We start from the raw sequence: 12,190 nt of genomic DNA, 5'->3' as shown, positions 1-12,190 counted from the left end.
GAGGTGACGAGAGAGTGGACCAGGATATGTAAACGAGTCACTCGTTTTCTCCCCACTAATATCTGGAGCCGTCGATCCCGTAGCGTGTGAAATCACTTGATGATAAACCCGTTTAACGGCCGCGGCCCTCGAGGTGGCAGAGGGACGCTGGGAGGGATTTCAACAACTCCCAGCTGCGAGGGAACGAAGTGTTTCCAGAGCGCTTCCACATCCCAGCGGAGCGATGACGATCCTCGTGGAGCAGAGCGCATCGTTATGGGATCAAGACAAGCTGGGAAACATTAAAAAAGGAGAATGCATGTTGAAATGTTCCCCCGCATCCGAACACACTCGGAAAAAACTTCTCTGGCAGGGATTAGATCGGCTCTTTCACACGATCTCTTGAACCAACTGAGAAGTTACGCCACGGCCCTGCTGAGACTCCGCCCACTGCTGAGACTCCGCCCACTCCTCCTCTCTACCTCCATCTGATGGACGGTGGAGGTCTGGATGGTGGAATATGCCGACTACCAACTCTTCATCCACTCTGTCATCTTCATTGTGTTGTTCCTGTGTTTTAATGTGTGTGTAATGATTCCTTCTGGTCACATGACATCTATGACACCTGTCCATCCTGGAGAGGGATCCTCCTCTGTTCTCTCCTCAAGGGTTCTGACCTTTTACCCTGAAGGGTTGTTTGGGAGTTGTTCCTGATCCCATGTGAGGTCAAAGGTCAGGGATGTCTATGTGTACAGATTGTAAAGCACTCTGAGGGGAATTAGTAATTTGTGAAAATGGGCTCTACAAATAAACTGAATTGAAAATTTAATTATCCCCCCCCCCCCCTCCTCCTCCGCCCCCTTCAGTAATGAGTGCCGTCTGTTTGCAGCAGTCTGGTTAAAGGTTTTGTTTGTTTGTGGGATTTTTGTTTATTGCACTCCAGATCAAAAGACCTTTTTCCACTTAAAAAGCGATTCCCCCCCGAGGGTGCACTCCTGCTCGTCTTCCAGGGGAACTGACGGCTGGCGACTCGAGAACCAACTGGAACGGCCCGGCTCTCCCTGCCGGGCGCTATGCTGCGGCATGAATATGACTCATTATTGTTATCGCCGGCCTCCAGAATGAACGAGTTCCAAACCGACACGACGGAGCCGAGTCGACGGCTGGAGGCGGAGCATCAAGAGCTCCGCTGTGACGCGCCGAGACTCGATGTCACATGTGGGTATTGCTGACACCGAACAAAAACAACAAAATTGAGGAAGTTTTGACGCAACTTGCGACACGCTTAAAAATTAGGCTTTTTGGGGACAGAATAGATTTATAAAATGTTGCCGCGTTCGCACAAAGACCCGAGCAAATCAGACAAAAGGGTCTTTTACAGAAGGGCCCTGAGGACTGTTCTCCAGGAGAAATCAGCGGAGGCTGTGCAGTCTGAACGCGTCACAAGACGAGACGGCGTGATGCTGAGGAAACAACGGGCTGCTGTGTAAACGTTGTGTTTCAGGGAAACGCCATGCGAGAGCAGATCTGGGTCTGCTTCAGCTATTCATGATCTGAAGGGGAATTCTGTATGCAAGCCTGACCCAGATGATCCGCCCCTCACGATCACGGCCTCAGAACCACGAGAACGAGATATGACCACACAGCAGGGTTCAGACGCATTTGGATTTGGATTTTCAAGACTTTTTCCACGACTTTAAACCAAATTTCCAAGACCAATTTTGTGAAATCTCGGTTGTATGCATGAAAAAGTGAGAAGGTGTAGTATTTAAACTAAAAATGGGAATTCCGAAGCGTACCGTATATACCGCATGAATATAAGAAATGTCCTTTTTAAAAAAAAATGACTTTTCCAGGCCTGGAAATAACCGTTTTAAAATTCCATGACATTTCCAGGTTTTCCATGACAGTATACGACCTTCTCTGCTGAATAAGAGACTGAATGAAGATACTAAAAATGCAAACACTGGTCAAAAGAGGGGACGTGAAAACTGAGCGAATAACCGAGGCTTCTGACCTCGGTGAATATTTCACGACCGGTGCTCGTTTTGACGAGTGAACGGGTCGGCGGTGGAGACGGCTTCAGACATTTTAATCTTTAAACAGAGGAAACTGTCTGACTGGGTTTCAGCAGACATCAGTAGCCCCAGAGAAGAAGGAGGAGGAGGAGGAGGATGAGGAGGAGCAGGGGCCCGGTGCTGCGCTTATCTGAAGCTCCTGAGGGCCCCGGACCTGGAGGGCAGGAGAACTGCTGACTCGGCGCGGAGGGGAGCTTTACTTCCTGTTTCCAAGACACTAATTCAACCTGTTCGGTTGTAATAGTTTATTTTGATTCTGAAGTCTTGAGCTTTAAATTAATAGATATAGAAAGATGTTATAATAGGAAATATTAGGGAGAATATTGATATTATGAATGTGTTATGAAGCATAAGAGGACTGTTTACTCTATGCAAATGATTAATGCAAATGGATAAAAAATAATGTGTGTTCATGAGAGTGAATGTTAGTTAATATTTCAGATTGTCGAAGCCGGTTGAAGCCGTGAAGTGACTTTAACAGGACAATAACAGACGGGACTTTTATTGTGAAAATACTTGTCTAGCAACTTGACCGGAAGTGACGTTTTGACCCCGGGGTCGTGACCTTTGACCTCTCCATTCTGGACTGGGGGAACATGGTTCTCTTTGGTCTTGACCCGGGTCCTTCAGGCTGGTTCCTGTTGAGCCCGGATCACCACGAAGCCCAATGATCATGAGCCTCCATTGTTAGTTTACACTTCTTGCCATTAAATATTGTTAAACTTAATTCACGCCATCCGGAGCCTGATGTCCATCACCTGCCAAGCGGCCAGTTTCAGTTCCTCTTATAATCCGTCGTCGGCCGGCCGGTGGCCTCCAGCTTCCATCTGACCATCAGCGGGTTGCATGTTTCCCTCCAGACGTCCAATTTGCCGGCACGTGTTTATTCCTGTGTGAGGCTGCCAGGTTACCATGTGTGCTCTTATCAGGGGTTACTGAACATATGCTACAGATTTCCATGGCAACAAGAGTGTGTGTGTGTGTGTGTGGGGGGGGGGGGGGGGATCTGGGAAAATGTCAGTTTCAGTGCCAACGGGCGAGCTCTTCTTGCCGCAGCGGCGCTCCGTCTCCCAAAGAAAGCCACGCTGTGAGACGCCGGCAGCGTGGAGAATCTACTCTGGGGACAGCCTCGTCTTCATCAACAGGCCAGGGAGGACACGCCGAGGCGATTCAGACGTAAACATGGCGAGTGACAACGCTGGTCAAAAACACCAAGCGGCCACGTTTTAATCCAATTTAAAAACAGGAGGAGGAGAGCCGGTGGAACGGAGCTGCGGTAAATGCCGCCGTCCATCACGCCGGGACGGTGGAGACACCGGGACCGACCCCGGAGAGAGCGGCGAAGACTTTAAGGGCTCTGAAGGCCTCGAGCGGCGCGACCCCCCCGCAGCACGGGGCGGAGCTCACAAGGAGGCGCGGCCTTCGCGTTGTTCACCATCGCGCCGGGTAGGAATGACATTGAAAAGACTGAGATTCCAAAGTTATGAAACATCTGAGAGCGAAGCGTCACAGTCCTGACTCACAAACACTTCCCAGAGTTTATGCATCGCAGCCGGATGAAAACAAATGGAAATTAGCCGAGGACGAGACGTTCACGCCGCCTCCAATCAAAGAAAAAAAAAAAAACGCGTTTTACGGCACGATATATTGGAGAATAAACCGTAAGAGACCGGCTGAAGTTAAGCCTCACAGTGTTCCGTTGTTTCTAGATTTCATGCTCCGTCACAGCTCGGCAAAGCTTGCCTAACATTGTTAGGCTCACGCAGCGGTGTGTGTGTGTGTATGTGTGTATATGTGTGTGTGTATGTGTGTGTGTATATGTGTGTATGTGTGTATGTGTGTATATGTGCATAAGAGTGGGCGAGAGTGTGCGTGATTGGAGGGCGTGTTCCAAACGCTACTGCATGGCATTTCTAAAACATCTATTATGTGAGTGTGTGTGTGTGTGTGTGTGTGTGTGTGTGTGTGATCCTCTCTGCCTGTGTCTATGTGTTCAGCTGACTGAGGGTGGAGTCTGACTGGCGATGGAGGCAGAGGCTTGTTGCTACAGCGATGGAGGCTTTCAATCTCATAAAAAAAAGAAAGAAACTTGACTTTAACTTTAAACTCCAGACTGTGCCAGAGCCACGCGAGACTTTCATTCATGCCGGGTTGATGGGAGCGTCTTTGAGCGTAGGCTGAAACCCCGTCTGGATTTAAAAACTCCCAGCAGAGCGAGCGGCGTGAGCCACGGCCGCCTGAGCCGGTCGATTCAGAGCGACTGCGAGGGGGAAGCGCCTGGAAGGACTCGAGAAAGATTAAAGTCCAACTGGAGACCGATGCTGAATAAATAATGACGTCCATTGTGGGGACATGTGATCGTGTTCTCTGATAATCAATAACTAACAACCGGACCACGACGCCCCGAGTGACTCGGCAACGACTCTGAGACGCTGCAGGCGAGACGCAGGAGGACTGGATGAGGATCAGGACCTTTCCAGGACTTTAAACCAAATGTCCATGACCAAACTGAAATCTCGGTGTAAAAATTTTTAAGAAAAGCTTAGCCGTCTATATTAAATTGGGCGTATAAACATGAACATTTTAGAACATGTTGTGTATTGAGAGCGTACGCCGGCTTATATTTTGAGCGCCTTTCTTTAAAAAAGCACATTAATTATTTCAAATTCGGCGTAAATGAAGATGTGATTATAACACATGTTCATGACTTTTCCAAAACTTTTATGATTTAAGTTTTTTCCATGACTTCTCCAGGCCTGGAAATGACCATTTTAAAATTCCATGACTTTTCCAGGTTTTCCCTGACCGTAACAACCCTGTGAAAACATATTTTTCAAGCAGTCGATACTGACAAAACAACGTGTGGAAACATGAATAGCATGTTGCCTCCACAAATAGTTTGCTCCGCGAGACATACGCCACACTCAATTACACCGCGGCTGCTAGCTCAATATAAAGTTTGTTCTGAAACTCTTAATATACGACTTTCTGAAAGGAGCCTCCGTTTACAGCAAACGGCAGATTTGAGTCTTGCCTCCGTGGAACAATAGCAGAGTCTAGCCTCACTGAACAAGATAATGGATCCACGTCGTTTGGTATAATTTCCAAAATGAATAAGAAGGAATCAAAGCTGGTCTTGAATCCTGATAACAATGCATCTTCTAGGCTCACAGAGGTCAGGTCAATCCACCTTTCCAAGCAGTCCACTCATAGCACACACTGTGAGAGGAGGAACCAATGGATTGAGATTTTGGTTCACAAATCCAGCGTAGCCAAAAGCATCCAAATGCAGGCTTTGACTAGAGAAGCTTTGATGAAGCAGGGATTTGAACCTTCACTGTGAGGTTATTTTTCTAAATGCCTGTGAATGAAAAAGTAGAACAACGCGCTGCAGCCGAGACGACATCGGCACACGAGCCTCCACATGACGCCCGTTTGTACGCGCACACTCACATGTCAGCATTCCCATGTAATACAACACCGAGATTCATCCCCCCCCCCCCCTAACAACTGGTCAAGTCCGTCCAGGCCTCGCCACTCGGCTGAGAAATGTGTCTGGCGCCCGGCGTGGACCCTCACCTGCGCTCTCGCCGAGGCGGCGGCTGCTGCTGCCGGGTGATGAAGGTGGCGCCCCACACCGGGCTGCTGTGGCTGTTCCTGAGCCAGCCCACAGGGGGCGACGGCGGGTACGGGGCGCCGCGGAAGCCGTGGTCCGACTCCGTCTCGGCGGTGAGGGACGTGGCGGAGCTCCCCATCGCCGCGGCGATAGGAAGCCGGTCTCCGAATGCGCTCCGATCGGGCCGATCCGTCCGTCTCGAATGACGAGGGATCCACGCCGGCATCCGGAGGGAGGCGGACACGCCGAGACCGAAGGGGTCGTCCGATCCACGACCGCGATCGGGTGTTTGTATTCGGTGTCGACTCTCAGTCGCCAATGTTCTCCTCCAAATAGAAGAGTTTCCTCCTGCGAGAGTTCGAACAAATGGAAAAAACACAGCAACAGGGAATCCGAGATGAGGGCACTCCAAGAGAACGAGCGTAGCCTGCAGGTGGCCGAGTGCGCGAGGCGGATATCCCACAGTGTACGGGGGAGAAGTTCTCACTTGAAATGGTAATTTGATGCGTGGGGCGCCAATTCCCGTTCAGCAGTCGGTCTCAGAGAGGAGGAAACACAATTTGCTCACAGCAAAGTCTCGTAATTCTCCCTCTTGTCGACGTTAAGCTTGTAGCATTCTGCACGCCGTCCTCCACACCGCCGCTCACGACCCCCCGGTCTGCAGCCTCACGCCGGGTTCAGCTTTCCTCTGCGCATGCTTCCAAAAATCAAACCGATCAGCAAAAGCGGAGCCGGTGTGGTCCAGGAGTGAATGTGTGTATTTATAAAACAAATCTTTAGGGTTATAAATGTGATTGAAACGTATTTATATGGAAGATGTATGTGGAAGTATGTCTGTGTGTATGCATATATATATATATATTGTTTTTTAATTGTCTTTATTTTTTCCTATTTTATATTAATTTTCTGATTTATTTGATATTAATTTAGGATAGGAATATATAAGCATTTGTTGCTTCTACCTATACCTTTTCAGTCTTTCTGTTTTGTATATTATACAGAATAATATTGTCTTGTATTTGATTTGATTGACTGAATAAAATACACAACAACAACAATGTGCTCATGGTCTCTCAGGATCTCGGCCCTCCGTTGCCCCTCTGGAAGAGGACGGCGCGAGAGCATCACAGTCCATGAAGTGCAGGAATAAAAGTCACATGAAATATATCCACAGAGTTATTTACGACGTGGCCACTGGCAGAAATCAATGCATCGCATTTGCCGGGAAGGGTGTTGGCCGGACGACAAGTCTGCTCACATCCACGTCTCGTCTTTCAGACGCCGGGCGGTCGAACAGCTGCGGTGGAAGTTGCAGCAGCATCTGTCCCGCTGGACTGGTCGTCATATTTGAAGCCCTTGGGGTGGGGTGGGCTTTTCTTTAGGAGTTAGACCACATTTGCTGATTTCTTGGGGGGGATATCCACATGAGGAAAATAAATGTTTAGAAAAGAAAGAACAGCTCAAATACCCGTCATAACGTAACCGTCTGCTCTTTAAACCTCGACTGCGTGAAAGTGTTTTCAGCTCAGCTCCAAGTTCTGTGTAACAGTCGACACACTCCCAGAGAGGGGTGTCTTCCAGGCTCGGCCGCTCTCGGGAGACGATCCTTTCTGAGAGACGCAGCTTAATGGATGTCTGATCCCGACGGGCGAGTTCATCAACTCGCTCCGAGATGGATGTGGACTCGTCAGCCTGTCTCTCCACAGGCGCAGCATCCGGAGGGAGACAAGGACCGGCCCATCGCATCAACTTCAGAGCATCGAGAGCAAGAAGAACAAAAACAGGCAAAGGTCTGAGGAAGGCGATGCCCCGAGGGTTGTTGTTGTTGTTGTCGTTTCACATGTAGTGGTCACTGATTCCCATCCATCCGAAGCAGTGATCGCGTGGGCTTCCAGCTGGAGAGTTGAGGTTGTCAGTCACTGCAGCACAATGGGGACTAACGACAACGCGCAGACTTTCAAGTAAGCCCTGCACCGCAAAGCATTGAAGAAGAACAAGGTGTGTGTGTGTGTGTGTGTCCGTGTGCGTGTGTGTGTCCGTTTCCACGCAGCGGTCCAGAGGCCAAAGGCAGTCTGCGGTGCGGGAGGCGACACGCAGCCGGAAGAAACGTTCAAAATACAGCCGCGCAGGGCTCACCCGGGAGGGGGACGAGTTCACCACCTTCCGCCGGAGCTCCTCTCACATGTCCCGCATGTCGGGGCTGGAGACGCCGCGTTGTCTTGCACGGGGAGGCGGATCCTCGCTCCGGTCCCGCTGCCGCCCGCGCGCAGGGTGCCGGTGTGTGATGACGTCACGGGGCGCGTTGTGGTCCCGCGAAATGTTCTTACTCCCCTCCCGGTTATGTATGTTGCCCACGGGCTTTCATCCCCCCCTCACGGGTCGCGTGAGCGCAGCGGACGAGGATGCGTCTCCTCCTCTAACGGCGGATTACTGGAGTGTCAGCAGCGCGCATGCGCACTGGCCCCGGCGAGCAGAGAAAAAGCTGGGAGGCTGCGTTCAAGAGATTTAAAAAAAATACAAAATACAAAATACAAACACACAATCGAGTCGCAGAGATCTCGCGAATTAATGTGAATATGATCCCGGTGCATTCTGGGAAAACAGCCGTTTACACATCACATGTCAACACAACTGTCTCATTATTACTATTATTGTCTTCAATTGGATCCTCTTAGAACAGCCTCTGCTTGTATAGTCAATGCCAGAGGACGCGAAGGGTTAAGTAGAAGACATCGGTGACTGCAACACCCATCATGGCTCAACTGTCCCTGCACATTACTGAGAGAAGCCCTCAAACTTTCCCTCTCCTCTTCTTCCACTTCATATCCTTTGCTGACCTCTTTCCTGATCCCTCATCCCCTCTTTGGAACGTCCCCACCAAACCAATGCAGAGCGCACGGGCCGAACCACGACACGGACACACCCAAACCACATGGCTTTCTTTAAAGCATCTATTGTTTATTAAAGCATGGAAGCAGTGGATCGATCATCGGCATGTCCTTATCCATAAGGCTGTTCTCCACGTATACTTCCATCGTATCTTTGGAAGTTAATTCATCTGAAACATCCTGGAAGCTACCGTCTCCGCTCTGTGGCGTACGCTCGAGGCCTCGTCTCGCTCTCCGTCCCTAACGTCCGTCTAGAAATGGGAAAAAGAGGTTTTAGGTTTCCTGCAGACTGATTTGGGTCTCCGGGAACCGGTTCTCTCTCTAGGTGTTTCTAAAAAGAGATTGAAAGCATTGGAGAGAGATTCCTCTGGCTGTCGATGTTTTCTTTGACGGAGGTGTGTGCTCCTGTGGGAGCTGCAGCCAGGTGCTCAGACATGTTGGGCGGCAGGTGAGGTGCTCAAACCCACAAAAAAGGTGCACCCATCGGCAAAATGATTTTTCTATTGATCAGTGCAACTTGAAGTTAAGTAATTGGTTGCTATAGCAACACCTGAAACACATCGTGTTGTGAGACGTGAGAGCTGAACACAGTGACATTTTTTCTATTAACATTACAATTTGTTTTTATTTACAAAATGATAGGAGCGAAAAATGCCAAATAATAAACAATTTACGAACATCGACCGCTCGGGAAATGCGGAAAAATGTCGGGAAATATCAAACCTCTGTAGAAACGTTATAAATGACCTCCCTCTCGGTTAGTAAGTCGTTATTACACGTGTTGTTTTTTCTTGCTTTTAGTCTTTTCACCCTCTTCAATAATCATAGATTGATCTTTGTAAAACTGGCACAGACAAAACAATTTATAAAATGAATCAATAAGTTCAACATACTTTTATATTTGTCTCCAGCAGAAGGGTCACTTCCCCTCCAGGGCTAAAGGGGAGGAGCTTAAGCACCACTAGGGGTCTACCTGTGCACCTGCCTGGTGAGCTGGGTTGTGTTGACTTGAGTCTGAGTTCTGGTTTTATTCACATTTTTTAAAATATTGTCCGACAGTTTTATGTCGCATCGTCTGAAACGTTGTGTGTTGTGCTACTCGCTGCCGTCTCGGCCAAGACGCTCATGGAAAAGGAGATTTTTAATCTCAATGAGGCATTAAATCAATATAAAATGAATAATAAAAATGGTTAACTGGGAACTACCAATGCAGACCGGCTGCGTGACGTCATTCGTCTGGAACGCAGTGAGGGTTCTTAACGCACAGCTCACAGCGCGCCTCCTCTTTCATGTTTCTCGTTAAATGTGAACCAGACTGTAACTGGTTTGTCTGGTAAACTTCACTTCCACTCAGATTCCAGAGAACGGTTTATGCAAAGCAGAGTTCTCCAGGGCTCGGCCGCCGCCGTCGAGAACGCCTGCGTCACGCAGAGAGCTCAGTGCGTGTTACCTGGACTCTATGACCACACACACGTGCAAGTTGCGCAATCACATGTGGGGCCATTTCAATGCAGCCCAACCGCGTGACAGCACACTCACAAAGTGCAACGCGTGTAAACGCACAACAACACTCAAAGGCAGCTTGTAGAAACTACACAACACATTGGACAGACACACCCCAGAAGGCAGAGGACCGCCACCCTTTGTGAGGGGTGCACCTGTCCAGACTAGGCCACCTGTCCCGCTGTAAGTCAGCACCAGAGATACAGCAGCTGACAGTCAGTGTCAGAGAGAGAGCGAGAGAGAGAGAGAGAGATTAGATTTCATTTATGTTCTCCAGGAAGAGGGAGAGAGGAAGAGGAAGAGAGGATGTGAGCTGATTTCACGGCACATTGCAAGTTGTCATGTCTACACCACCCAAATAAATTGTCCTGACCACCACACACTGGTTTTCTCCCCAGTGGACATTCACAAAAGTGAAAACAAAAACAAAAACAAACAATGAGGCCACACACACACTCAACCAATCATGTGAGCACATGAGATTTAGTCCTGGCGTTGATCCTTCAGCCACTCTTTCCACCGCCGAGTTCAGGCCTCAGGTCACACGTCACACACACCCTGCTAATTGTCCAAGAGGTAAGCCAATCTCCAGCAGCTCCTGACACAAGTTCATCCCCCTGACCTTTGACCTCGACCCTGCCCACAGCAACACGCTCGTGTTGTTGTTGTATTACCTTGTGACCGTTGAAGGGAAAACACGTTTAATTACGAGGCTCTGTCGCATAATCAGTGGCGGTGACTGACATAATGGGCTCAGTGGGGTCGTCGGTTCGATCCCCGCTTTCCCCATTAGTTGCAAGTGGAAGTGTCCATGAGCAAGGCACTGAACCCCCAGTTGCATCACTGCAGCCCACTGCTCCTTAGAAAACTGCTTCCAGAGGAAACATGTCGTTGCCTGTGTACCTGTACTATTCGCAATCGATTGAATCCAATCCAATAATCGATCTATTTGTGGCTGAACTGTAAAGCCAGTGAGCCCCCCCCCCCAGACCTTGTAAACAAAGACACTCTTCTCCCGCCTGGTCGACAATACCGGAGACATGCGTCCCCCGAGGAGCCGCTCACAGGTCGGCTGTTCTTACCTGTCGGTCGGGGGGTTATTCCTGTTTCCTCCGTGTCGTGTGTGCGTTAACTTTTCGCAGCCATCGAGACGATAAGTTCTCCCCGTGGTTGGACTCCAGCCGCCGGCGTCACCTCTCCGGGCTTCTTAGCTCCGCGCTCCGCGCTGCCGCCGCGGCGCGTTTCCCGCATTCCCGACGCACAAGTCCACGTCGTCTCCCTCCCGGTTCTCGTTCCACTCGGCCAGGTATCCGCGAGACTGACGCGACCGCCTCCGTTCACCTCCGACAGCCCAGGAAGGAAGGGAGGAAGGATCTCCCGAGGAGCGAGGAGACGACGCGCGTACGTAGACTGCGTACCGGGTGCTGGCTAACGGCGAGCAGCGCAGAGGAACGGACGTAAGAGTCAATCGAGAATATCCGGGGAGGAAACTCAACGTCCCACAATCAACACGGGCATTTTCAACCAGGATATCCGGGTACGAGTTTCGTCACATTCGGTCAACATAAACAACCAGATATAAACAAACGTGAGGATATTATATCTACAATAATATGTTTTTTTTTAATGTGTGATTTCGTCTTTATCCTTCCTCTTTGTGGCGAGATTTAAATGTTGAGTTTTCCATTTTAGAGATGTCCCTTCTGCCTCAGCCCAGTCTCAGGTAGTGGCACTCTAGTGACATCTAGTGACATCTAGGGACATCTAGTGGCATCTAGGGACATCTAGTGGTATCTAGGGACATCTAGTGGCATCTAGGGACATCTAGTGGTATCTAGGGACATCTAGTGACATCTAGTGACATCTAGGGACATCTAGGGACATCTATCCTCTGGAAAGCCGCCGTCTGCGCGTGTGCTTTCTCCTCCACACCTGCGAACCGTCTCGCCTACGCCTAAAAGAAGGGAAGCGGAAGTGCGGGTTAGTGGTATCTACCCGGGACATCTACTTGGAACATAGGCACAGGGAGTATGGCCAGTACCTCCACTGACCCCCGAGGACCCCCCGGACCGATTGGAGCCCGTCCATCTAAGACGGGCCGTCCTGATAACCCTGCTAAACGATGG

The 12,190-nt window shown here is 49.8% G+C and overlaps 1 protein-coding gene across 2 annotated transcripts in view; it reads right to left on the bottom strand.

Annotated features, from left to right (window-relative positions):
• capn15 (calpain 15) overlaps nucleotides 1–11,477 on the bottom strand; it is a 38,714-nt gene extending 27,237 nt beyond the window's left edge. Inside the window, exon 1 of one of the 2 annotated variants that reach the window (XM_056430072.1) lies at nucleotides 11,147–11,477. Coding sequence is in view for 1 of the 2 variants with exons in the window: in XM_056430071.1 (XP_056286046.1) it covers nucleotides 5,637–5,899 (263 nt within the window). In the remaining variant the exon portion in view is untranslated. Of the gene's footprint in view, nucleotides 1–5,636; nucleotides 7,999–11,146 lie in introns of those variants that run through there. The other variant, XM_056430071.1, reaches the window with a different exon arrangement.
• Between the last annotated feature and the right edge of the window lie 713 nt (nucleotides 11,478–12,190).

This window comes from Pseudoliparis swirei, chromosome 13 (assembly GCF_029220125.1).
Source record: "Pseudoliparis swirei isolate HS2019 ecotype Mariana Trench chromosome 13, NWPU_hadal_v1, whole genome shotgun sequence".
Taxonomy (NCBI): domain Eukaryota; kingdom Metazoa; phylum Chordata; class Actinopteri; order Perciformes; family Liparidae; genus Pseudoliparis; species Pseudoliparis swirei.
Note: the sequence above shows the minus strand (reverse complement) of the source record. Positions and strands in the feature narration are given on the sequence as shown.